Source organism: Pelodiscus sinensis, chromosome 13 (assembly GCF_052426305.1).
Source record: "Pelodiscus sinensis isolate ZL-2025 chromosome 13, ASM5242630v1, whole genome shotgun sequence".
Taxonomy (NCBI): Eukaryota; Metazoa; Chordata; order Testudines; family Trionychidae; genus Pelodiscus; species Pelodiscus sinensis.
This window is the reverse complement of record NC_143064.1, coordinates 4980074-5006924: the sequence shown is the minus strand read 5'-3', so window position 1 is coordinate 5006924 and position 26851 is coordinate 4980074. Positions and strand designations below refer to the sequence as shown.

The window sequence follows — 26851 nt, the reverse complement described above, 5'->3', positions numbered from 1 at the left end:
TGCAAAATGAGTCCACGTATAAAGTTTGTACGGAGTCCAATGAACCCAAGTATCCGGGTTTCACACAGGTACAATGGGAGCCAGCTGTGCAGGGTTGTCTTTATCAGTCCTATGATGCAAAAAGACCCTCACGGCTTAAAACACATTATGGTGAATATTTACAATAAATGGCTGTTGCCTCCCCCTTCCCCAGTTATCAACAGTTTCCATTAGGGATGCGAATGACTAGTCAGCTATCTGATAAGCAAATGCTTATCGGATAGTTGACCCACTCGTCGATTAGTCACTTCCCCTCCCCCTTGCTGTCTCTATCAGAAAGGCAGCCAGGGCTGGGGGGAGAGCAGGGAGTTCTTCAAAGCGGCAGCACCACGTGCAATCCAGGGCCAGACCCCGGGCTCCACGCGGTGCTGACGCTTTGAAATGCCTCGTGCAGCCCGGGACCAGATGAGGACTCCCCCACTGACCCTGGGCTCCACACGGTGCTGACGCTTTGAAACGCTGCGTGCAGCCTGGGAGTCCCCCACTGACCCTGGGCTCCACACGGTGCTGACGCTTTGAAACGCTGCGTGCAGCCTGGGACTCCCCCACTGACCCTGGGCTCCATGCAGTGCTGATGCTTTGAAATGCCGCGTGCAGCCCGGGACTCCCCCACTGACCCTGGGCTCCATGCAGTGCTGATGCTTTGAAATGCCACATGCAGCCCGGGACTCCCCCACTGACCCTGGGCTCCATGCAGTGCTGATGCTTTGAAACGCCACGTGCAGCCCGGGTCTCCCCCACTGACCCTGGGCTCCATGCGGTGCTGATGCTTTGAAATGCCACGTGCAGCCCGGGACAAGCTGGGGACTCCCCACTGACCCTGGGCTCCACACGGTGCTGACACTTTGAAACGCCGTGTGCAGCCCAGGACTCCCCCACTGTCCCTGGGCTCAATGCGGTGCTAATGCTTTGAAACGCCGTGTGCAGCCTGGGGCTAGCGGGTGACTGCTTGAGTCCCCCGCTGGCCCCGTGCTCTCTGTAGCACTTTCTCCTTTGAAGTGTAGCAGCAGCTGTTGCTACACTTCAACGGTGGAGCATCCTTACTGACTAATCGAATAGTCGATGCAGATTGCGTTAGCTATTCAATTAGCCGATTAATCTAAATGTAACATCCCTAGTTTCCATTCTCTGGGTCCAGGCTGCTTTCCAGCCAGGCATCGGCGGTTGGGCTTAATTGGCAGCTGCAAACACACGTTTTTGAGCCAGTTTCACAGTGTATTTCTGAGGGGAAGCGGTACATTTTTACCTTTTGAACTCTTCATTCTGCTGAGGTCAGCAGTCTGGGTGTTTCCCCTGCAAGCACTAATTCCTGCTGCCCAGTTCTGCTGGTAGAATGAAGCTCCTTAAGTTACAGCGAGCCTTTTTAGAGAGTGAGAAAGACTTTGGCAGCAAGAGTATTCTTTTACAAACTCTTTTGAGTCATAAAGTACTAGCTGCCTCAATACTTCATTGTCATAACGGCTGCGAGCAATTGATTTTTTACCAAGTAGGTCTTACAAAAGTCTACTTAGATTAGCATCTGGCCAGCCACAGTATCATGTGAGTATGTTGTAAACCACGGTGACTCTGGGAGGAGTGCACACTCTTTGCTTTCTTGGCAAACACGAGAGGGGAATTAATAATGCTGGGCATTGTTCAGCAGTAAATCACCATCCAGATAAAGCTAATGACCTGACATTTCCTCTGATTGCAGTAGAAAACTGCCATATCATATGGACATTCAGGAGAAACCTGGACCAAATCCTACACAAGAACATAAGAATCATCACGTGATCCCTCTCCTGTCATCCATTTCCAGACAAACAGAGGTGAGGGACATCATTCCTACCCATCCTGGCCAATAGCCATTGATGGACCTAACCTCCATGAATTTATCCAGCTCTTTTTTGAACCCTGTTAAAGTCCTGGTCTTCACAACATCCTCTGGCAAGGAGTTCCACAGGTTGACTATGCGCTGCGTGAAGAAAACCTTTTTGTTTTAAACCTGCTGCCTATTCATTTCATTTAGTGTCCCCTAGTTCTTACATTATGAGAACAAGTAAGTAACTTTCTTGTATTCACTTTTTCTACACCAGTCATGATTTTATGGACCTCTATCATATCCCCCCCTTAGTCTCCTCTTTTCTATGATGAAAAATCCCAGTCTTTTTAATCTCTCCTGATAAGGAACCCGTTCCAAACCCCTAATCATTTTGTTGCCCTTTTCTGAACCTTTTCCAATGCCAATATCTCTTTTTTGAGACGAGACAACCAAATCCTAACCCTATTTTGAAGTGACTAATTTCCCATTGTATAAGGATTTGTCCACACGGTAAGTGACTGCTCCACAAGCCAGGGTGTGAATCTGCAGCAAACCTGCTTGCCCTACAGCAACATCCGCTATGGACACTGCTCGAACGCTGTGGGACTGTCCCCATGAGATGCGACTGTGCAGTACGCTGTAGATTTGCATCTTGGTTTGCTGCTCTGGAACTCAGAGTGAAGATCTGGCCTTAGTAGCTACAGGAGTCTCTTGGGGGATATTCTATGGGCTGCAGAGCTGCTTTGAGTATCTGCAGGACTGTGTGCTGCAGCTCTGAGTCACTCCTCGCCCCTCCCGCCCCCGCCCTTCCCCCCGTCCCTCCACTGACACACCACATATTCCGGGTCTTCCGAGGGGTCCTTTGGCGCAACCTTAATGCCATCTACCACAGCACCAGCTGCCCTAGGAAAATCCTCCCAGATCCACGTCTTTCAGGACTTGATACTGCTCTGGCTCTTTTCCTCAACATAAAGGTGTCAGGAGTGAGGGCTCCACGTGGAGTTTTAGGGTCAAGCACAGAACCCCAAACAAAACGGATACTTAGACTAGATTTATCCATGGCTGAATTACAGTGAGGTAAATGGAGTTATACCAAGAATGAATCCGGAGTTACACCAAGAATAAATCTGGCCCATTGCCTTCCACAGGGCATGGCTTGATTACCGTAGCCGTATCAACAGGAAGGTTTACATTTAGGGAGGCTGCTTACCTTGGCCTAGGAGTTACTTGCACGGTAAACAAATATTAAAGTTCCGTACATCTCATTTATGGGCTTGCTTTACTCAAAGCAAACGCCTCTTTTCGGGTACACTGGCAAATCCACACGGAGCCCCATTCCATGTGCATTTACAAATTCCCAGGACTGACACGTTCCCAAGACTCCCACCACACAGGTGCTGCGTGTCCTTGAGTTTGGCCTCAGAGGCGTAAGAGGCGGCTGTCTCGTCGTTGGACTCACGACTGAACTTTACACTGGCTTTTCAGACCTAGCGCTCAGCAAGACAAGATTTTAAGCTGGCCTCATTTCTCGCTGTCCAACCTAGGTGCGCTCAGTGAGACGGTAACAGAGAGAGTCTAGCACATGGGTTCTCAAACTGGGGGGGGGCGTGAAGAAATTCCAGGGGGGGCGCGAGGCGGCTCAGCTCCCCCTTCCCCCAAGTTTTCCTGCTATTTTTGTTTTTCGGTCAAGGTCAGTTCTTTTTTATTATGGCAACAAGTTTGCTGCTATTGGGGGTGGGAGCATGAGGATTTTTCAAAAATCGAAAAGGGAGCGTGATGCTGAAACGTTTGGGAACCACTGGTCTAGCAGAACACGTTCAGGGATAGTCTACGGGAGTGTTTAGAACCAGGGCCAAACATCTGCAATTCTAGTGGGATTCAGCGGCCAGGAGAGTGCGCCTGTTCTGTTCCCAGTGCTGCCGTTGATCTGTATGTGCTTTGGGGCAGACTCTTGCCTTGGTCCCTATTTCCACTTCCACTCCAGCCGATTTAGCTTGTAAAACCAGTGACAAGCACCCTAGGCTAGCACGTGGGCCGCAGGAGTGGCCCTACCTTGTCTGAGTGGGTTGCAAGAGTGTCGTAACCAAAACGTTCTCCTGAGGCAGGGTCGGTTTGCTAGCGGCGCTTACGTACCTAGAACGTGCGGGATGTGCTGATTGAACCCTAGCTGCGCTCTGATTGGGCACAGAAGGAGCGCACAGCTCTCCCCGTCAGTGCTGTGTGCATGTCACTTCACATCCCCGTTTTACGTGCATGTCACTTTAGTAATACTGGTAGGAAACTACGTGGACAGAAACCAGTGCAATCTGGCAACCCTGTGTGTGGTATACAAAATGTCTCATGGGCCACAGATCCTTGATGGGCAGCATGCGCTCCCCCAGGCCAACTTGCCCCTAACTGTTGTAAACTCTTCAGGACAGGAACTGCCTGCCTCTCTCCATCTGTACATCACCTCACACCACGAGGTAGCTGCAAAGAATGTGGGGAGGAGAGATCTGTGCCCATGAAATTAAACAAGAATCACCTCGACGCATATCTCCAATTGTGGGGAGGGAGGTTATGAATTTGTGTAGGTCAATGTGATTCAAAAAAATCTACTTACGATAAGAGACTTGGAGGACATAAGATTTCGGTTCACCTCCTTCTTGCTCGACTGCTCAGGCCACACAGTTTGTGAGGGATTCCAGAAAGTTCTCTCTACTGAGCACTTCTCTCCACTAGAGATGACAGGACAGTAGAAATCTGGCTACATCAGGGTCATTCTTCATCGAAGAGACTCCGACAGCATTTTACAAACCTCAGCAGAAACACACGTACGTGTATGGGGGTGTTCAAGCAATTGGGGGAGGAGGTGCAGAAAGTGTACAAGTCACTGCGTTTGGGTAGATGTAAATAAGCACAGAGTTGAGAGCAGTGCTGCAAAGACTATTCCGGTCTTTACACAGAGATAACTAATCCACAATTGCTAGTCCAGTATAACTCCAAGTGTAGACATTCTGTTCTGGAAGAGAGTAACTTTTGTTCTGGAGTCATGTCTGCCTGGGAGGCACATAGGAAACTATATACACATTGTTCCTAACAGCAATAGCTATTTTGCTCAATAGCCCCATGTAGACAAACCCATAAGGTCAAATTCCTAACACACCACATAAAAATGCTGCCTTGTACTCCACCTGGTATCACAATGTTTTTTTTTTTTAAATACTGGTTTTAATTGGCAATAGCCACCAAAGTAGCGTATGAACATCAAACAAAAAAGACTGCCAAGTGCTAATATTTGCACTAATCCACCCAGGAACGGATCACAAAGCTAAGATGACAGCTTTTGAAACGGAGTCGAAACAAACCCAGAGCAGCAACGAAATAAAGAAAATCGGCATTTAAGGGGACAAAGGCAAACAAAAGGCAGTGATTCAATGGGAAAGGCACGGACGTCATCAGAACCTAATTCAGCGCCGTTTCATCTGGCAATTTTTTTTAAAACTAATGGTCTCCCAGGCCACAAGATCCATTTTTGCCTCTGCCACAATGGATCCTAAATGATGCGTCAGAAAAAAGTTTTAGCAGAAAGTTCCGGGAATGGTGTTTTAATAACGGAAGTAGGCAATTACATTAGCCTTGAAAATCAGATTTCCATGGGTTCCTAATTAGAGATAATTACAAGGTGGCTCTCTCACAAATGCAAGACTCCCTCGTAGCTAGTCGCTCTCTTTGCACGGGTATTACTTTCTCTTCTAAACATGGAAACCCTTTTTATAGATTCTGGCTGAGATAGTCAGAGGTGCCGAAGGGAATGAAAATCCAGTGGAAACCCTGGATGAAATACAATGGAGTTGACTGCCCTTTGACTTTCCGAGTCTCAAAGGAAGCAGTACGACAGGCTCTTAGACTGAAGTATGTAATCTGAGGGAGAAGAGAGAGTGAACTGAAGTCAATGGAAGCTTTCCCATTAACGGGATTTCACTCACACATTGAACAAGGCTGCATGACAGACGGATCATGTGTTCCTATCTTAAGCATCAAGATGTAACTTTGTTGGCATTTTACTGCTATTCTTCCTCCAGGAAATCTTGTACTGTATGACAAGCATAGAGCCCTGTACAGTCTGCTCACTTAAAATATCATGGCTCTGCTTTTACAACAGAATATTTTGTTCCCCTCCTCCCCTTCCTTAGCAGGGAGAGTATCAATGGAAAAACCAAGGTGCCTTCATAGTTACTAAAGCACAAATATAAGCACGCAGTGTTCGATTTTATTCTCCCTTCACAGCTGGCCCACAGCCCATTACAGTGTAACCACCAAAATGATAGATTTTAAATACAAGAAAAAGGACAATTGGACAGTGGAGAACAAAAATGAAAAAAAACCCCAACACTTCAGCCTTTATGAGCAAAAGCTGTGCACATGAATTTCTTAAGGAGTAGCTAATGCTATGACTGCAGCTCTTTGAAACTAGCCTGCATTTTTCTGTGTTTCTTATGTTTACCTAAGTTGGTTGTACAATTGTGAATAATCTGGAAAGAAGAGAGGGTTTTTTCCTTCTTTATCCCTTCTAGGGATAGTAAGTGTGTCCAGCGATATTTAGTCCACTAACAAACATTTTTTTTTATTCTCATTAGTTTAATTCTACAGCCATAATGCCTATTCTGCTCTTTGTTATTACGAATGGCACATCAGGGTGAGAACATGGCCATTTTATTCACCGCTTCTAGGTCTTAGGCAGATAGCCGACACACAGCTGGAGAGTACCTGCTAGGATCAACTAACTTCAGAAAAGGTAGAGGGAAAAGGTTAGAACATCACTTACTTTTTACTTTTCAGGCAATTGTAGAATCCAGCCATGGTCCTGCACGTGAGAGCTGTTTAATTCATACTCACGAGAGGATGCCAGCACAAAAGTTCTGCAGCTTTGAATCCTGCTCCCCAAGTGCCCACACGCATGCACAAGAAAGCCAGCATGCCGATGCAATTACTAGCCAGATAAAGTTCCTGATCTGAGGCCCACAGTCTCTGCTGAACTGGGTCCAACGAGGGCTGTGCTTGTTCCATAAATGGTTATGAAATGTTAACTCCCCCTTTTCCTGTCTCTCTCCAGTGCTTGGTAACCACAGCATCCTAAAGTGCAAAATACCATATGTTGTTTGACTGTCTCCCGACAGAGCTAATGAGGGGCTCCGTTGTAATTAGGATGGGAGGAAGCCCTGAGGAGATAACAGTGGTTTTTATCAGAGAAAAGCCACCAGAAAACAGCATCAACAGCTTTGAAAGGGCCATTTTTGGGTGGCTGTTTTTAAAACAGAAAAGGAAAAAATATGTGGCACTTTAAAGACTGACAAAATAGTTTACTAGGTGATGAGCGTTTGTGGGGCAGACCCACTTCTTCAGATCATATTCTGAAAGTGAATTGGCAGGACCATTATCAGGGCTTGCCAGTTGCGTAGTTCAGCACGCTGTGCACGCACAGGCTGATCGTGCTGCGGCGCCATGCCAGGCTACAATCTACTCGCCCAGGGTGAGCAGATTACCTAAATTGTCGAGCCCTGACCATTATATAACAAAGGAATACAATGAGGAAAGTAAATACAATGAAGAAAGATCTTGGTTTTACCAAGATCAGACTAACACAGCTACCTCCCTAATATTTAAAAAAAGAAAGCCACTCTCTGGCAGTTAAGAAGTGCAGGGGATGGTTTCAGACGTGCCATCAATACTGCAAAAATAGTCATACTGCTGCCTCAGTATAAAACATTTCTATTTCAACAAGCTGCTTCTCACACTGCCATCATGATGAGACCCCATGCAACGACTGGGAATTCACCCAAAACGTTTACTTTTGCATGGTAACAATTTGCTTGAAGTTTAAAGGAGGGATGTCGGATATTGGTTAATTGAATAGTCGTGTAATCATGTGAATTCTTATCGGTTACACGGTTATTCGATAGTCTCTGGGGGCAGGGCCGGCAACTCGTGTACTCCAGCCCCACTCCCGGGGAGCGTCTTGCTGCCTCATGCTGCTGCCTCTGTATAAGAGGCAGCAACACAGGGTGCTAGATAGGAGCTGTTCCTCGTGGGGAGACAGTATAAAAACCAGCTACCCACACTGACCATCTGCCTGCCACCCCTGATACAGAGCCAGAAGTGCAGGGTGGCAGCAGCCCCTATCCACAGGGGGTCTGAGCTCCCCACAGACAGAGGCTGCTGTGGGGGGGGAGGCCTCTATCCTCAGCGACCAGGGCTAGCTGAGGACGGGAACGGCTGCCAGGGACCAGTCTCTGTCCATGGTGGGCCCAGGCTCCCCATGAACAGAGGCTGCTCTGTGGGGAGGCAGAGCAACCTCTGTCCATGGGGAGCTCAGACCTCCCCGTGTGGACAGGGGCTGCTGCCCAGGGAGAACTGACAGAGGCAGCAGCGTGCGGGGAGGGGCAGGCACCACCTCAGAGACAGGGCTGAGGGAAACAGGCTTTCAAGCCAGTTCCCCCCAGCACTGGCTCCTGCTCCCCCCCACCTTGCTGCCTCTGATATAGAAGCAGCAAGGGGGCCAAAAAACGTGTGTAGTCGACATGATTAACTGATAAGCCCAGGCTTATCGGTTAATCGTATAGTCGACTACCTGTTGATATCCCTAGTTTAAAGTATCTACCCAACACAGGTGTTACCCACAAAAGCTCATCATACTCTATGTATTTTTGTTTGTCTCGAAGGTGCCACAGGACTATTCGTCGTTGTTAAACTTACGGACTAACACAGCGACCCCGCTCAGACACCAGAAAAGGAATACTTGTCGTGTTCTTTTCTATTTGTTCTGGATCTCTTCACTCCCACGCCACCTTTCTTTTTAGCACAAGGCTTCATTTCTACCGACCACCACGAGGAGGGGGTGTCTGGGAGGTCACTCATCAACTGACAGCACAACGTCAGGCAACTGAAGTATTAAATATTCCCGTATTCAAACTGGAAAGCTGAGATGCAGAGCAAAGCTCGTCCAAGGACCTGTGTCCGTGACGCAGCGGAAGACAGAACGCGGGGGTTCGCTATTTCCCCTCCTGTGCTCAGACTAAGCCTCCCGGTCTCAAAAGCATTTTAATTACGAAAGTCCCCATACAGAGGCCAAACACAGTAATAAACGTGGTCGTGTTATGCAGAACGAGGCCTCACTTTCTGTCCCAGCTGCGTTCTAGTACTGGGTTACTACTGTACCGGTGCCAACCTTCTCTCTTTCTGCAAGATTAACTGTAGAACAATATTATATAAAACTGTCCACCTGGATTCTTGCAGAACTGTAGACAGCTGTAGGTGCAACTGACCGGGAGATTCAATTGCAGACACTAGCAGAGTGAAATCAGTCGCTCTATTCCTGTCTTTCTGAGAGACCCCAATGAGTAACTGTGGACAATTGGTCCTCCACTCTGGTGCCCACAAAGGATCCATACTGCCACCTCTTTTGCTCTGCATGATTGGGTGATCCGATAGGTTGCCACATGCTGGCAGCAGCCAGTTCTACGTCTCCATCACATCTGACCCAGGCCGAGCAATTAATTGTCCAGTGCTTGGCTGAACTCGGGATTTGGATAAGAGCTGGCTGGCTGAGACTCAGTCTAGACAAGGCTGAGATGTTGTTAGGCTGTGAGAGCAAGTGGAAAAGTGGGCAGAAGCTCTATCCCGCGTCTTATGAAAGGAGCGTGACCGCCAGTAGTCTCAGGAAAGGGGGCACAGCTGGAGTGTGCCGACAGGTCTCGGGCTTGTCACGGTGCAGAGTGCAGCAGCCTACTTAAGTGGAGCTGAATATCGGAAACACGGTAGAGCCACGCTACATGATCTGCACTGGCTCCCTGTAAGCGTCCAGGTGGAATTCAGATGGTTGACTTTTTTAGCTACAAAGCCCTACACTTTTCGGGGCCTGGATGCTTGCAGAGCTAGCAATTCAACCTCAAAAGAATGGACAAACGGCGATGCTGTGCAAAAACAACCGAACATGGGCTAAATTCCCCCCTCAAACATCCCTTCCCAATGCCACTGAAGTTAACAGGAGTCGGAAAGTGTTTGAGAGAAGAACTGGGCCCTTTACCATATACGCCGATCTTCACCTAGTGCATATTTGTATCAGAGGAGCAATGTTGTTGACTCTAGCAATTTGATCACGATTCTCATAATAGTTGATGTTCTTCTTAATACCCAGCTCCTGGAGTCATGGGATTAGGAGATACATTTAAAAAACAAAATAAAGACGATTACAATAAAGTTGGTAGCCCTCTCGGCTGCACGGATTGAAAATTTGACACCTAAAGCATTAGAATCCAGAAAGCAAATAAAAGAATGGCACATCTGTTACCTCTACCACTCACGATTTTAGAAGCCTGATCTGTAATGTTTGAATGCTTGGGGTTGGCGGTGTTGTAAGACAGGATTCCCCTAGATGGGTTGTGGAATCCCCATCACTGGAGATATTTAAGAGCAGGTAAGACCAGGGCTACTGAACACGCAGCCCATTTGTTTGTGGCCCGCGGTGCCGTTTGGGTTTATGGTGCAGTTTGGGTTGATATGTGTTTTAGTAGTTAAATTCCTGGACTGTTGCAGAGCCAAAACAAACCAGTAGTCAATACAAGGGTCTTCTGTTGAGAAGCTTTTTAGTAGTTAAATTCCTGGACTGTCATTGCTCATTGAAAGTGCTGTTATATGGATGGAAATTGGGTAACTTTTGCATTTTATTAATATCAGCAGAACTGACTGAAATGGGGCCTGCATGTGGTATAGTCTTGCCTTAATCTTGGATTCATGCCCATCAGTGTGAAAGAAGCTATTTGCATATATATTTGCATGTACGTGAAACCACACTTAAGTTGCAGCTCTGGGCATGTGCTGTATCATTGCGCCCCCCGGGGCGTCCAAAGTTGAGTAGCCCTGTGTTAGACAGCCCCCTGTCAGGGATGATGTAGATCAGTGGTCCCCAACCATTAGAGGTTACTGGGTGCCAGGGGGCGTGGCCGTTTGCTCACCGGGCGCCAGAGGGCGGGAACACTTGGGTGCCTGGGGGCAGGGCCCCCCCCAAGCGCCGCGCGCCTGGAACCAGCACCCTCCCCGCAAGCTCCGTGCTCCCGGGGCCAGCGCCCCCCCCAAGCGGCGCACGCCCACAGCACAGCCAATCTGTGGCGCTCCCGGGGCCGGTGCTCACCGTGCACCATGCACCCGGGGCCGGCTCCGGCACCATGCATGTGCCATGTGCCTGGGGCCAGGCCAGCCCCGAGCACTTGGCGGGCACACACAAATGCCCCCGCAGTCGCCGTGCCGCCCGCGGGCACCGTGTTGGGGACCACTGATGTAGATGGTGCTTGGTCCTGCCAGGAGGGCAGGGGACTGGACTTGATGACCTCTCGAGGTCCCTTCTAGGATTCTCTTGAGAACAGCGACAGGCAAAAAAAGATCTATGGTGGAGCAGTGACTCTGGAAAGGATAAACATTGACTTGGGGAGAAGGAAAATGTATTTTGACACTTGGGAAGACAAAAAAAACCCACATCCTCAAATGTAAGAGAGCTGACATCTACCCAGATTGGAAGCCACTTGAAACAGGGAGCATGGGCCCCATAGCCCACCCTGTTACATCAGTTTAATGATGGTGCAACACCACTGAATGGATTTGGGAATCGATATCTTTATTCTCTGGCGTGCACGTTGCCCCAAGTGTAGGTATGCCATGACCAACTAGGTCATAGGAGCATCATTTCCTGGCAGTGCCCATTTCTTCTCCGGGACAAAGGCACTTGATACAAATGTTACATACACCTGAACCTTTTTAATCCAGCAAATCTGGGAAACGGGGTATGGCGGGTTACATATTTTTCCAGGCAGGAGAGGGCAATGCAGGGTCTGGGTGTGAGGGGGGAGAGTCCCGATCCCACTGTGACTGCATAAAATCCATGTATGAAAGCAGGGAAAGATGCTCTCCCCATGCAGCATTACCCATAACAGAATTGAAAATCCAACCCAGTTCAGCAGACGGAGACTTTCCGTCGGCGGGAGGATGCTAAGAAGCAAAACATACACAATGCCAGTTACATTTTTACCCCAATGAGTGTAATTGTTGTGCTGAATTAGTGCATTTGTCCAGATGACTCCACGTTGAACTCCTAGTTCAAACAAACAAGCGTTGGCTAGCGACAGCGAGTCTCCACCCAGCACAGAAAGCCCACAGAAAGAACGCTGAAATCAACCACCTGGCTATGGAGAAGACACCATCCAAAAAGGAATTCCCAGAGATTTACTATGGAACTTTATGACTCGTTTCTTTCCAGGACAAAGGCACTTTATAAAAATGTTAAATACATTTCAACCTTGGAAGTAGGATTTCATCTGAAATCTGTCTGGCTTTCAGTTCTGGTGAGACTGCCAACAGCAACATTTACAATAAGAAACAAAGAAAACCTCATCAGAAATTTGAATTGCAGCTCAAAATCCAGCAGCAGTGCCCCATTCCGCTCCCAGGAACCTCAATATCAAAACGCCATTAATTTAGGGTGTGCAGAATTGGGCCAGTAATCCTCAATGGATCCGTCTTTGCTAATATGAAGTAGATTCCCTTCACCTTTACTCCCAAGACATGGCCTTTCCCACCAGGAAAATGTGTGTTTCAATGCTTTTGGTGTTGCTTTGAAGTTATTTAATACAAAAATCTTCATGTGCTCATTTTTATTTAGGCAAAATATTGGGAATCGATATGGTTTCAAACATATTTTATAAACATATATGGATCAACGTTTGTAATTTTTTTTTCAGCTGGCTACTTACTGCTAATATTTGTATTACTTTTACTGAACACCTCGTAGAGAATACGTATTAAGCTTGTCAGCCATAGATATGAAAGCACTTGACAAAAGATTGGTAAACATCATTCCTATTCTTAAATGGGAAAACCGAGGCACGGAGAGGTTAAGTTATTTGGCCATGGCCACATGACAAGTCAGTGGCTCAGCTGAGTTTAGCTCACTTGACTTATTGTTGGGTTGCCTATCAATGAATCACTCGCCCTTCAATAAACAAACAAGCCTTAAAAAAAATCTGGGACACACATAAAACTTTACCCTTGACAAACAACAGCCGCACGTAAACCTTTGCAGTGCTGGGAGGGTCTTTGAAAAGTACAGAATTGTCAGACACGTAGATGAACATAATTTGTTGGGGAAGAGTCAACATGGTTTCTGTAAAGAGAAATCATGCCTTACTAATCTACTAGAATTCTCTGAGAGGGTAAACACGCATGCGGACAAGAGGAACCCAGTGGCTATAGTATACTTAGATTGCCAGAAAGTCTTTCACAAGGTCCCTCATCAAAGGCTCTTAAGCAAAGTAAAAGTTCATGGATTAAGAGGAAAGCATTGATTGATAACCAGTTAAAAGATAGGAAACAAAGGGTAGGAACAAATGGTCAGTTTTCAGAATGGAGACAGATGAATAATGGTGTCCCCCAAGGGTTTTTATTGAGATCAATTCTTTTTAACATACACATAAATATCTGGGGGGAAAGGGTGAACAGGGAGGTGGCAACATTTGCAGAGGATATAGAAGTACCCAAGATAGGTAAGCCCCAAGCAGACTGGAAAGAGTTTCGAAAGGATCTCACAAAACTGGGTAATTGGGCAACAAAATGGCAAATGAAATTCAATGTTGATAAAGGCAAAGTAATACACATTGGAAAAGCGTAATCCCAACCACACATATAAAACGATGGGGTCTAATTGGCTATTACCACTCAAGAAAGAGATTTTGGAGTCATTGCGGATAACTCTCCGAAAACATCCACTCAACTTGCAGTGGCAGTCCAAAACCAACAAACTAATAGAAGGTTGGGAATCATTAAGAAAGGGCTACACATAATAAGACAGAAAATATATTGCCTCTATATAAATCCACAGTAAACTCACACCTTGAATCTGCATGCTGATGTGGTCACCCCATCTCCGGAAAGATATATTGGAAAAGATTCAGGGCAACAAAAATGATTAGGGGTGTAGAACAGTTGCCATATGATCAGAGACAAATAAGAGCAGGGGGCTGGACTTGATGACCTTCTGAGGTCTCTTCCAGTTCTATGATTCTATGATTCTAAGACTGGGATTAATCAGCTTGGAAAAGAAGGCTATGCTGGAGATCTATAAACGCATGACTGGAGATAGTCAATAAGAAGTGTAATTTACCCCTTCCCATAACAGAATAAACAGGAGAGAGAGGTCACCAAATGAAATTAATAGGAAGCAGGTTTAAAAGGAACATGAGGAAGTATTTTTTCACCCAGCACACAGTCTAAAAAAGACAAGTCCATGGAGGTTAGGTACACGAATGGCTATTAGCCGGGATGGGCAGGGATTGTGCCCCTAGTCTGTTTGCCAGAAGCCGGGAATGGGCGACAGGAGATGTATTAGTTGATGATTCCCTGTTCTGTTCACTCCCTCTGGGACACCTGGCATCGGCCACTGTTGAAAGAGGATGCTGGGCTAGATGGCTCTTCGGTCTGAGCCAGTGTGGCCGTTCTTACATTCCTATGAAAGCTGGTAAGAGGGTTGTGCCGAATTTTAGGGTCAAGAATCAAATCTGGATTTCCCCAGGGTCGGAGTGTTGGGTTTAGCTGCAGTGTCCCAGCTCAGGTCCGTTTTACCTCCACTGGACTCGGAAGTGCCGTGGCTTTGCTGAGTTGAATACGACTACCCATTTCAAGGCAGTTTGCTTGCCCGGTGTTTAATTCAAGGGACAGGGCTCACATTTGTTGCTGCTCCGCTACGGCCTGGCACAGAACCATCACTCTGTGGTACTGTGCCGGGCCAGACGCTGGGCGCCCCATTCTATCAGTGCACTGCTTCCCTACAGGTGCAAGCACAGGACGGGTTTCAAGTGGCAAGCTTCTGAGCTCTAGCTCACTGAAAGAAAGATGTTGGCTCCGTGCAGAGGAGCATGCTGGGGGAATGAAAGGTGAAGTTTACTCAGGAATATGTTAATTTCTGCACAGACCCACAGGGAATGGGGCAGGCATGTCCAAGCAGAGCCCCGTTATCCACCAACCCGTCGGCGTCAGTTCCGGTGTTTTGTATGAAAAAGTAGTATCCGAAATCCTGGCACTTGTACACGCGTGGACACACAGCAGATGCCTCTTCAAAGCCCGGGGTCAAGCAGCGTTATGAAATCAATAGGGAACCCAAAAAGAGCTAGACAGACTGGCACCGTTCCACCGTCACCTCCTACCCAATGCATCTGCCTTAAGCTCTACAGCAAACGTGTTAGAAGCTGCAAAGAATCAGAAAAACGCGTCACATCCAACTGAAATCCTGCGGTGCTAGCAGCCCCCGGCAACCGGAGCTGGGGATAAAACAAGAGACACCCTTCACATAGCTTCAGAGGGGTAACCGAGTTAGTCTGGAAGGCTACATCTACATTGGCACGATTTTCCGGAAATGCTTTTAACGGAAAACTTTTCCGTTAAAAGCATTTTTGGAAAAGTGCGTCTAGATTGGCAGGACGCTTTTCTGTAAAAGCACTTTTTGCGGAAAAGCGCCCGTGGCCAATCTAGACGCGGTTTTCCGCAAAAAAGCCCCGATCGCCATTTTCGCGATCGGGGCTTTTTTGTGGAAAACAGCACCGTGCTGTTTACACTGGCCCTCTTGCGCAAATGATTTGTGCAAGAGGGCTTTTGCCCGAACGGGAGCAGCACAGTATTTCCGCAAGAACACTGACAATCTGAGGCTGTGTCTACACTACATGCCTCTGTCGGCAGAGGCATGTAGATTAGGGTTGTAGGCAAAGGTAAATGAAGCCGCGCTTTAAATGATCGCGGCTTCATTTACATTTACATGGCTGCCGCACTGAGCCGACAAACAGCTGATCAGCTGTTTGTCGGCTCGCCGTTAGTCTGGACGTTCCCCCTGTCGACATCAAAGCCCTTTGTCGGCAGCCCCGGTAAACCTCATTTTTCTGTTACTTTTGTCAGAACAGGCTTTTCCGAAACATGACCCGTCTAGACTGGGCCATATTTTGGGGAAAAACCCTCTTTCGAAAGCCCCATTCTTCTTCGTAAAATGAGGAATACGGGGCTTCCGAAAGAGCGTTTGCTCTTCCGCAAAAAAAAGCAGAAGAGCAAACGTGCTCTCTGGGCGCGGCAGAGTTTATTTGGGACACCCCGAAAACCTCCCGCAGTCTAGCTGTACCCTAACTGGAAAAACTTAAACAACAACGAATAGTCTAGTAGCACCTTAAAGACTAACAAAACATGTAGATGATATCATGAGCTTTTGTGGGTACAACCCACTTCTTCAGAGGCAACTTCTTCTTCTTTCCTCTGAAGAAATGAGTTGTACCCTTGAAAGCTCATGATACCACCGATGGGTTTTGTTAGTCTTTAAGGTGCTGCTAGACTATTTGTTGTTTTTTTAAACCCTGCACATAGTTAGAACTTTTTGTTTTTAAATGTCCACAAAAGATCATATTCCAGACACGGCTGGGTCACCGCAAGTTTCACAACCCTTTTCAACACTGGGGGATTTTAGTACTGCGGGCCAAAATGTCATGTGAATTTTACATTAAGCAAGTCTGCGGGGGAGGGGAGATAGGAATCTTATAGCAAACCGGCATCCATCCTCAGGGCTTCATGTTTCTGCTTTGAGGTGTATTTTAGGACTTCTGAACTGGCTTTTCACTAAAGGGGCTGACTATGGCCTCTCTCATTTTTTGTCTTAACCTCTCTTCTGCAAAGATCAGTGCAGGCTTTACCCATGTGATTGCCACTGTGATCATGTGGTTCTCAACCAGATGGCAAACCCCAGGCCCCACCACTCCAAGTAGGGCAGGACCAAAGCCCAAAACCAAACTCAAGAGCTTTAGTCTCTGGCAAGGGGCCTGTAACCTGAGCCCTGCCACTCAGAGCTGCAGCACTGGGCTTTGGTTACAGCGGTGGGCAGTGGGTTTCGGGCCTTGGCCCCAGCAAGTCTAAACCAGACCTGGAGACTCCATAAAAACAGGTGGCAACCCACTGTTTGAGAACCGCTGAACAACCTTTACTAGTTCTCTGCCTCCCTCCCTGGTTTTCTTCTCCCCAGTCAAGAAAAAAGAAATCATATCATGATTTTTTCCTCTATTAAGTTTTGCTGTCTCAAGTGCATACCAGCAAAAATATCAGCAGCAATATACATGAATCTGTCTGCATCTCCATAATATCTGAGCATCAAATAACATTTCACACTTCTATTGCACCTTCCAACTTTGAGAACCTAAGTGCTTTATAAATGTCCGCTAATTTAGCTGTACCCCGTTACCATTTCGAGAACAGCAGAAGGAATATCTTCTCATCCTGTATTGTAACCAGTAGGCAATCCAGCCTCCAGTAACTATTATATCTTCTGTGGACAGAGGAAAGAGCCTCCTTATACTCAGGTGGGAATTCACCATGCTCTTGGTCTTACCAAAATATTTATTAAAATGTGACTTTCCCATTGAACTGCATATAGAATATCCCGTCCAATACAATATAATAAATTGCACGCAGAAACCTAAATCTACCCTTGGAAATTGCTTTCTCCACAAATCATGCCACTGTTTTCTTGGCACTCGGAGCCCAGGTGGTTGAGCTGAATGCTGACATAAACATGACTGAGGAAACTTCATCCTGAAGTAGGGACGGATCCAGCAGTCAGATTTCCTTGCTGCCAAATGAACTTGGCTTAGGAGTTTTCAGTGAACACCTTCATTACGACCGAGACAGCAGAGCAGGCATTGCTTTTACAGGCTGTGGTATCAGACGTTTAAAGAACCAGGGTTGAAATAAGGTACAATGTTCTTGGGGAAACAAACAAGAACCAACAAGTGGAGATAACAGGATTTTTGCCTTTCATAGTTTACACACTAAGACACTGGTGCATAATTTTTTTGTGGGGGAGGAGGAAACAGGATCAAATCCTGTTCCCGAAAATAGAGACCTGAGTCTCTTACATGGTGTATCTGCATCAGCTCTTTATTTGTGTACGTAAGCCTGGGAAATTTGTTCGGATACTTCCTTTGGAATCTCATTAGTGTATGTTGATCTAGTTACATTCCTTTTCAATCTGTATTGCAAGATGTCTTTTTGGTTGATCCCTTGTTGCAGGAGTCTGTATAACACAAAGCTCCTTCAATTCTAAGGATTTTGTTAAAAAAGAAAATAAAAGTTGAACCTCTCTAGTCCAGCATGATTTGAGTTAGTCAAATGTCCCTTTCTCATGGGTGGGGACAAATTTCCTGCATTCCTGTAAAATCTGTTTCCAGCCACCAGGCCCGGCTCTCAGTATTCTGGGCTGTTATTCAGCTCTGATTCACCCCTAAATGTCTTCTCAGAGCCCAGGAAGCAGTGGAAGTGTGGGTAATACAGCTAAGTGTAAGCATGGTTTTTATGCTTTATCTTCTTATTTCCTTTGCCCAATTTGGTAAAATTGTGTAACACTAACACTGTGTTATGAAGAGAGCTGATCAGCCTTGGCTAGGCGCAGGCTGATATAGGGTATAGCAGGGCCATCGTACATTATTAAGCAGCACTGTCAATATTGTTCCATTTATTCACATTGGTGAAATAAAAATAAAGAGAGGCCCAATCGTTACAATATTGACCTCCTGCGGTCCGGCAAATTCTCTGGCTCGGCATCTATCAGGTCCTGACGGGGCCGAACTAGAGAGGTTCAACTTGTATTCTTTGATACCAGAACTTGCTATTTGCAAGCTTGAATCGTCCTTAAATGCTTGCGGCAGGGCATATCTTGCAACACACTACTTGCAAAGGGTTTAAGACAGGACACACTGAACTGTATCTAGACGATCACTGGCTGTTAAAATATATTAGCGAACACAGTGAATCTATCCTGTATATCCTGGGTCTCCTCTATGCATGAGCAGTCAGATGTGAACTCTTTCTCGCGCAGCGGTGGGCAAGCTGCAGCCCATCAGGAGTTCCATGTGTGGCTATTCTTATGGATTTTTTTATTATTTGAAGTGGACGACAATTATATTAATACTAGGGGGCTGTGCTCGCCACCCCCCCCCCCCCCACTTTTGCATCCAGAGAGCGTGATGATGTCATTCTGTCACGTGACAGGAAAAACTTTTTTCTACCGTAAACGTCCGATAATCCAGCACCTTTAGGACCCAGGGGGTGCCAGATTATCAGATATGCTGGACTATCGGAAGGGGGGGCTATGAGGGGTCTGGGGTGGGGAAAGGATGGGCGGGCAGCACTGTGGGACCAACCCGGCAGAACCCCATCTGCTCTGCCCCAGGCATCCCCAAGTCAGCTGCTGCTGAAACTGACCAGTGGCTGACTCAGGGAAGCCTGGGGCAGAGCAGCTCCAATTGTCCGGCTGCCTGGAGCACGTCCGGGTTCCAGGTGGTGCCGGACTAGCAGGAGTGCCGGACCACTGGATGCCGGACAACTGGAGTTTTACTGTATATACAGAGAGACATGAATGATTAAAGCATTGCTGCTTGTTCAGCAAGCCATCTATTCATGTTTTTAATCTTATTGTTGGGGTCAAGGTTAGTGCACATGACAGATTTCAATCTTCTGGCCCACGGAGACAAAGGAGGGCCACTCATGTTGCCCACTCGCTAGCCTTGGTTGCCCATCGCTGGTCTAGAGTATTTGAAGTTAAAGATCATGCCATGTGTGATTTCCCTTCGACTTACAACCAGATCAGAGTTATAACCTCAGACCTCATTGGCACACTGCATTAATCTCCCTACAATACAGACGTGTGTGTACTATCCAGAGTAGAGTCACTCGGATTTTATTAATTTATATAGAAACTCAGTCATTTTTATTCATGCATAAAAATGTGACTTATTTGTACAGAAAACACCATTGTCCAGGTAGGAGGAAATGCTACTTTTCTGAAATCTGGTTTTTCATACAGAACTGTAAATCCAAAATTGCAATGGGTCTTGATGAAAAGTGGGTTACCTTTTGACGCAGGATAAGAGTCTGTCCTGTAAAAATACCAACACAGTCACTATTTTATACATTAGGAAACTATGGTTCTTTTGTATAATGAACTCAGGAAGAGTTTGAACAAAGCAGCTTTCTTTCTATACCTACAGGCTACGTCTACATTGGCCCCCTATTACGGAATAGGGATGCAAATGTAGCACTTGGGAAGAGGCAAACACGCGGGGGATTTAAATATCCCCCGCGCCATTTGCATTTTCATGGCCGCCACTTTTTTCTGGCTTGGAGATAAGCCGGAGAAAAGCGTCCAGACTGGCGCGATCCTCCGGAATAAAGCCCTATTCCGGAGGATCTCTTGCAAGTAGGAATAAGAGATCCTCCGGAATAGGACTTTATTCCGGAGGATCGCGCCAGTCTGGACACTTTTCTCCGGCTTATCTCCAAGCCGGAAAAAAGCGGCGTCCATGAAAATGAAAATGCCGCGGGGGATATTTAAATCCCCCGCGCATTTGCCTCTTCCCAAGTGCTACATTTGCATCCCTATTCCGTAATAGGGGGCCAATGTAGACGTAGCCACAATGTTTAAAAAAAAAACCCAATAAGTTGTAACAACGTGGCTCTCCTTGGTGTCCAGCAGTGCTCCCCCTAATCTTTTTCCAGCCATGTGCAGAATAAATTTTGTTATGTGCACCAAGGCATGTGTGAATGTGCACTAGGTATGTGAATGGTTAATTGGTTAACCTGTAAACATCACCCTTACCAGGTGATGCTTAGCGGTTACAGTTAACTGGCGGGGGGCTGAAGCAGCCCTCCGCCCACCATCGGCAGGGCACTGCTCCAGCCCTGTAAGCGCTGCATGCAGCGAGCGCTCCAGTCGTGGTAAGATGTGCACCAGTCTGAATAAGAGCAGAATTCTCCTCATCCCTCCTGGATCTGAAATCTCCTCACAACTATCAACACCCTGGATATTAACAGGTCTGAAAAAAAAATTCTAAGATGAAGGTCACGTCCCAAGTAATGCTTTGTGGGCTATTGATTTGAGCACTAATGCAGGAAGGCGAGAAGTGCAGGTCTGGGGAGAGGCTGTGTATCTCCAGTGCCTGCAACCACAAGACTGAATATAAAGTGAGCATGGGCCTCCTGAGAAGAGCCATAAGCTCTCAAAGTCTCCGCTCTCAGGCTTTATTGGTCTGAGGAAAGGAAGCAAACGGAGAAATAAAAGTCAAACTAGTTGAAATTGAAATCAAATGAGTTGATGCGGGTCAATATCTTGTTTTATTTCCCTCCTTCCGGATATGCTTGGAGAAGTAGTGCTTGGCCCATAGTATAAATTGCAAAGTGACCGTGGTAATAACAGCACCTAACACTGAGGCAGCAAGTTAAACCTTCAAAGTGTTTTACAAGCATTAATGTCCATAGCCGCCGTGTGGTAGGTAGAGGCTCCTCCATGCCACTGTTACAGACAGGAAAACTGAGGAAGAGAAATTAGGTGACTTTCCCAACATCTGTTTCTGAAAGAGAACAGTAAGGAATTCCTGCTTTCCAGCTCAGACCACAGCTGTGTCTCACCCTCCCCTCCCATCAGGCCGACATCTATAAAAGTTAGTCAGAAAGGTAGGCATGCGATTCACAGGCTGTAACAGAGCAGTCTAAGGCTATGTCGAGACTACAAAGTTTTGTCAGAAAAACTAGCGGAACGTCCACACCTCAAGCACATTTTTGTGCAAAAAAACCCAAAAGAACAGAGGGGTTTTTCCAGCATAGGTATTCCTCATTCTACGAGGAAAAATGCCTTTTTGTGCAAGAGCTCTTTCGCAAAAAGGTGTGCGGGGAAGGGGAAAGAGCGGAGTTTTTTGCGCAAAAAGAGGAAAACGCACAGGTGTCCTGGTGGCCATTCTGTGCACACCAATCAGAGCTTACTTTCGAGAGAGCGGCTATGCAGTCTGGATGTTCTCTTTTGCAAAAGCGCATTGCTTTTTCGATGCGCTTTTGCAGTGTCGGGGCTCTCTTGTGCAAGAAGCTTCTGCGGAAGATCTCTTCCAACAAAAGCTTCTTGAGCAAAAAGCTTGAAGTTTAGACATCGCTTAAGAGAGAAAGATTTAGGTTCCTGGGCCAGATATTCAGCTGGTAAAAGTGTGATAGAGCCAATTAAGACAACCAACCTGCTGCGTTAAATTATACTCAATTAGGAGGCACCAATTTGCCTTTTCTAAGTGTGTGCCCCTTGAGTCCAGACTGAGCTCTAAAGTCATCACATAAGACATACCTTGTACCGAAAACGACTTCAGGGAGGTTCTCACAGAGCAACGCCCTGGACTAGACAGATTCCATTTCTGGGAATCCTCACAGATCTGCAGTTTGGTCCTGAGCATTGTAACTATGTCGGCATTGTTCCCACATAAAAATAAGACAAAATAATCTACTACATTTCCAGTTGCAGGGTCTTTTCTGCTGTTCAATTTAATGAAGTAACTTCCACACAACGCGATACCAGTCAACCGTAAACTTAGAGGGGGAGTTTTTAGTGTCGTCATATTTAGCCTGAGAATCTTCTTCAGGTTATTAGCTGCCATTAAAAAAAAATTAGACCCAGATTCTCTCCCACAAGAAGTTTGCATTTGGTGTCGGGAAGGGGTCTCAAACTCCCAGCCCGCGGGCCATTCCCAGCTCGAGCAATTGCACAAACCAGCCCAGGACTCCTGGGGGGCTGATGAGGAGGGGGGTGTCTGTTACCAACCCCCAAGCTCCACCCTTTCCCACCATTGCCCCTTATGGCACCCCATCCCCCAAGCATGCAGCTTTGGGGATCCCCGGGGCGTCTGGCGTAGCATGGTGGCAGTGCTCACACTTGCTCCACTTCCCCCATGGCTCCTGACTCCACGGGAAGCACAGGGGACAGGGAGGACCACTGCTGCCATGCAGCACCGGACACCCTCCCTCCCACACTCAGTGATGCCAGTGCTCGGGAGATGGGGTGCCATGAGTGGGAGAGGGCAGAGTTTGAGGGACAGGCAACAGATGCCCCCCACCAGGAGTCCCAGGCCAGATTGCACAATTGCTCCAGCCAGGACTGGCCCATGTGCCAGGAGTTTGGTGTAGGGTCATCCTCCCAAGGCAAATCTTCCCTTCATTGGTTAGAGCTGCCATGGGGCTGCTGTCATTGATGCCAGTTACCAAAGGTCAGGGACTATACACCTTCTGGGGATAAGCCAGAGCCAGGGCCGGATTAAGGGGGCGGAGCTAGCCAGGCAGCTGCCCAGGGCACCAACCTCTAGGGGGCGCCTGATGGCAGCTGTAAGGGGCACTGCGTGCCTGGCCGTGCGGCGCCCCTTAGAGCTGCCATCAGGCACTACGCGCCCGATTGCAGCACGCTGGGGGGCGGAGCCACGCATGCACCATGTGCCCGGGGGCGGAGCCGCGCATGCATCACACACCCACTGCCTGGGGCACAGGAACAGCTCAAGCCAGCCCTGGCCAGAGCGAAATACGGACACCGTTTCGTAAAGGCCAGGCACAGGCCGTGGTGCACCAGTCACATGTGCTGGCTCTGCTCCAGGTGAGAGTTGCCCCCGGGCCAGTAGAATATCCAGACAGTCCTTAAATGTTTTAAAGGCCTTTAACCCATCATTTGACATTCCAGGCCCTTCTAGTAAGGTACAACTGCTGAGTTAAATTAGGGAGGGATTTTTATTGTTTGTTACGTTCAGTATCTCAATATTCGATATTGTACTATTTGCGCTTAATGGACACGGTTCAACATCTCACTGAGACAAACATATCTAAGTATTAAAATTAATGAGTCTTTCAGAGCAGCAACAAAACCCTCCTTTTCCTAAGACCGTGCGTAGTAGTCTCCCTAGGAATTGATATATTGTTGCCAAATATAACAAAAACCACATTTTTACAGTACCGCCAGGGAAACACAATAGAGTGTTACAGACTAGCAATGCTGCACACCGCGTACAGTGACAACACAGTCGGAGTTCTTATCGAGTGACGCGTGGGATTCCACGCTGAAAAAGCGACTTTGCTAAAGTGTTAAAAGTTGCCGTTGATTGTCTCTCAAGCCGTCTAATTCATTCTCTCTCTGCGTAAAAGTGTTTTCCCAGCATTCCGCTAGCCCTGTTACAGTCAAACCGAGTCTTTCTTAGAGCAGAAGGGAACAGGCAGCGGATATGAAGTTCCTACACAGAGATCTGGTGGGTGAGAGGATGCTGTTGGTCATTAGTCACTTCTCTAACCCCACTTACGTCTGCAAAAATGGGGGTGGTATTGTTTCAAGAGCAGATTCTGCAGTAATGGCAGGCTCTCGCTCTCCCATCGTCTCTCTAACTAAGACGGTCGTTACATTGCTTCTAATTAAAAAGATAATATAAAAATATATGAATTTAATTCTAGAGACTTGACAAATCACCTATTGCAAGAATTTCTGAGATAAAACTCAGATTTCCCTTGCTTTAAGCTGATTTACAATAAGAACCTTAACACTTGAATGCATTTTCTTCTATAATAATCCATTGTTTTAAATTATGGAACAACCCACTAGCCTGAGCAGTCTTAGAGGTTTAACAAAAATCCACTCCTCACTCATCAGAATGGTAAGGTAAGAAAACACGACAGATGAACAAAGGAAATTGGTAGTGAAACATAAGCCCTTAAAGAAACACATGCTGGCAGCTAGTCATACATGTATAAATGGTTTAACATTCCTCCACTTCCTGTGTAATTATTGTTCCTAGCTTGAAGAAACAAAGAGGAGAAAAAAAGTGCAGTTAGCCAGTATGTTAGGCTGAGATTTTGAATTCCAGTCTCTAAAGTTGAGTTCCTATGTCATTTTCAGGACAAGACAATAGGGGCAATTGTAGGGGCCACACATTAAAGTCCAGGTGGAGAAAAAAAGGCTGCAGACAAGATCTGTCTAACTCTCCAGAAGGAAAAGCCGGCAGGATGTTTACAAAGTGCTGTCATAAGTCAATTATTGATGACCTTACCAACCTTCTGTTGACCTAATGCAGTGGCTCTCAACCTTTCCTGACTACTGTGGCCCTTTGAGAAGTCTGATTTGCCTTCTGTACCCTCTAGTTTCACTTAACTTGATTACAAACTCAGACATAAAAATACGAATCTGTGCCCTTGTTATGCTTATCAGCAGAACATGGGACATGGGATTTTTATAGGGGGAAATGGCAATATGCCGCATTTATTGAGAATACAACAGCAAAGCAATTAGCACATGCTTACATAGACGCATATTGTTTTATTAACTGATGTTATATTTATTAGTTTATGGCTAGCTAGATTGATTACGGAGGAAGGAACGGGGGGGGGTTATTGGTTTGGACTGATTGATGCTTTACATTGATGCTTTAGATTTTGGAGGATGTTTTTGCTTTTAAGACAAAACAGGGTTTTTTAGAATAGTTTTTTTTATTAGGATTAGTGGGTTTGCAATGTTATGCTGTTTTTGATGGATGTTATTTTCAGTTTTTTTGTTTTGTTATGCTAAGGTGGTGTTGATTAAATATTTTGTTTTAACCGATAAATGCTTGTTTTTAGAGCTGCTGATTTCCTTATTGTTTATATTTGGATGGGGATATATGGTAATATTTGGTGGTTTAATGTTTGCAGTGTTGGTAATATTTGGTTGGTTGTTTTGCATATATTTTATATATAAAGTTGATTTTTTTTGTTATAGAGAACCAATATGCACATTTGTACAAGGACATCAAACTACGATTTAAATGATCACGATACCTTTTTACTTATTTTACATTACTAATTTTAAAACTTAAAAAAAATATTAAGGCTTTGTCCCTGCTTTGGAATCAGCTTCAGACACAATATTGTGGCGGGTGCACCTTTACCAAAGGTAATGTACAGGTCCTTCTGCTTTCAAAAAAAAAAAAAAAAAGATAGCTGGCGAAGTACATTAAAGCATATTACTTGCGTAAAGGTAAATGGCTACACCAGTGGTCCGCAACACGGTGCCCAAGGGTGCCATGGCACCCGCCGGGGCATTTATGTGCACCCGCCAAGTGACCTGGGCCGGCCCGAGCCATTCTTGCACCCCAGGCACACGGCGCATGAACAGCCCCACCCCCGGGCCCACGGCAGCCCCAAAAGGTTGGGGACCACTGGGCTACACTCTCTGTCCTCCCGTACTTAAGCAGGTAACCAGATCCTTTAACGGGTTAACTGATTAAGCAGGATTTTACATTCCTAGCGCTTGGGGTTCCACCACTCACCTGTACCCCCATTCAAACTGTAATTGCTAAATTGGGTGCCCCCCATACTCTCTCCCTGCTCTCTGGGTGGCCCTCTCTGTATTCCCTTCCTCCCAGGCCCCACTCTCCCTTGGCTTCCCGTATGGTTTCCTAAATGATCATTTCATGCCAGACCTGAATAGAACAGAGAGCTCAAGATCCAAGAAAAATGGTTTTTTTGGTACGTGTCCCTGATTTTGCACTACTAGCTGGTCCTTGAACAGGCGGCTCTCAGAGCACTTCACGTGCATGAAGGAAACCGCACAACCCCCCGGAAGAAGATCTCTGTGTAGTTTGAAAGTTTGACTCGTCCACTAACAGAAGTTGGAGCAGTAAAAGATTTTACTGCATCCACCTCACCCCTCTAATATCCTGGGACCAAAATGGGTAGAGCAGTATTGCACACGCACATATACCCCATGAGATAGGGGACCCTAAATCCCACCCCCTCCCACCTACACACAAAAGATGAGATGTAGGCAAGGATTAGGATCAGGCATGGGAATACCTTTAAACACCTGCCTGCCGGCTGCCACTACTTTGAGAAGGTCAGAGAGGTTAGTGAAAACACAGGTGGAAGAAAATCTCTCTCTTAAGCCTCACAGGCCATGGTGGTATCTCTGCTCTGGTATTACAGTCAGATGGGTATTCTAAGGAGAGCTGTACAAAGCTTTGCAAACAAATCATGTATTCACTGAAAAAAACAGGCATTTTAAGAAATCCACACATTTTAAATCAGCCTTTTCTAAAGGAAATCTTTAACTTTCTGTTTCAAACAGCAGGATTTCTGTAGAAAGTTGCCTAGATT

At 46.5% G+C, this 26851-nt stretch overlaps 1 protein-coding gene across 6 annotated transcripts in view; it reads right to left on the bottom strand.

Moving 5' to 3' along the window:
* LOC102451066 (uncharacterized) overlaps positions 1-6882 on the bottom strand; it is a 69870-nt gene extending 62988 nt beyond the window's left edge. For 3 of the 6 annotated variants that reach the window (XM_006135298.5, XM_006135299.5, XM_006135301.5), the window contains exon 1: positions 6648-6880. In XM_006135298.5, the coding sequence (XP_006135360.3) occupies positions 6648-6682 (35 nt within the window). In that variant the 5' untranslated portion in view covers positions 6683-6880. Of the gene's footprint in view, positions 1-4442; positions 5744-6647 lie in introns of all 6 variants that reach the window. The other 3 variants (XM_075941125.2, XM_075941126.2, XM_006135297.5) reach the window with 3 other exon arrangements.
* Between the last annotated feature and the right edge of the window lie 19969 nt (positions 6883-26851).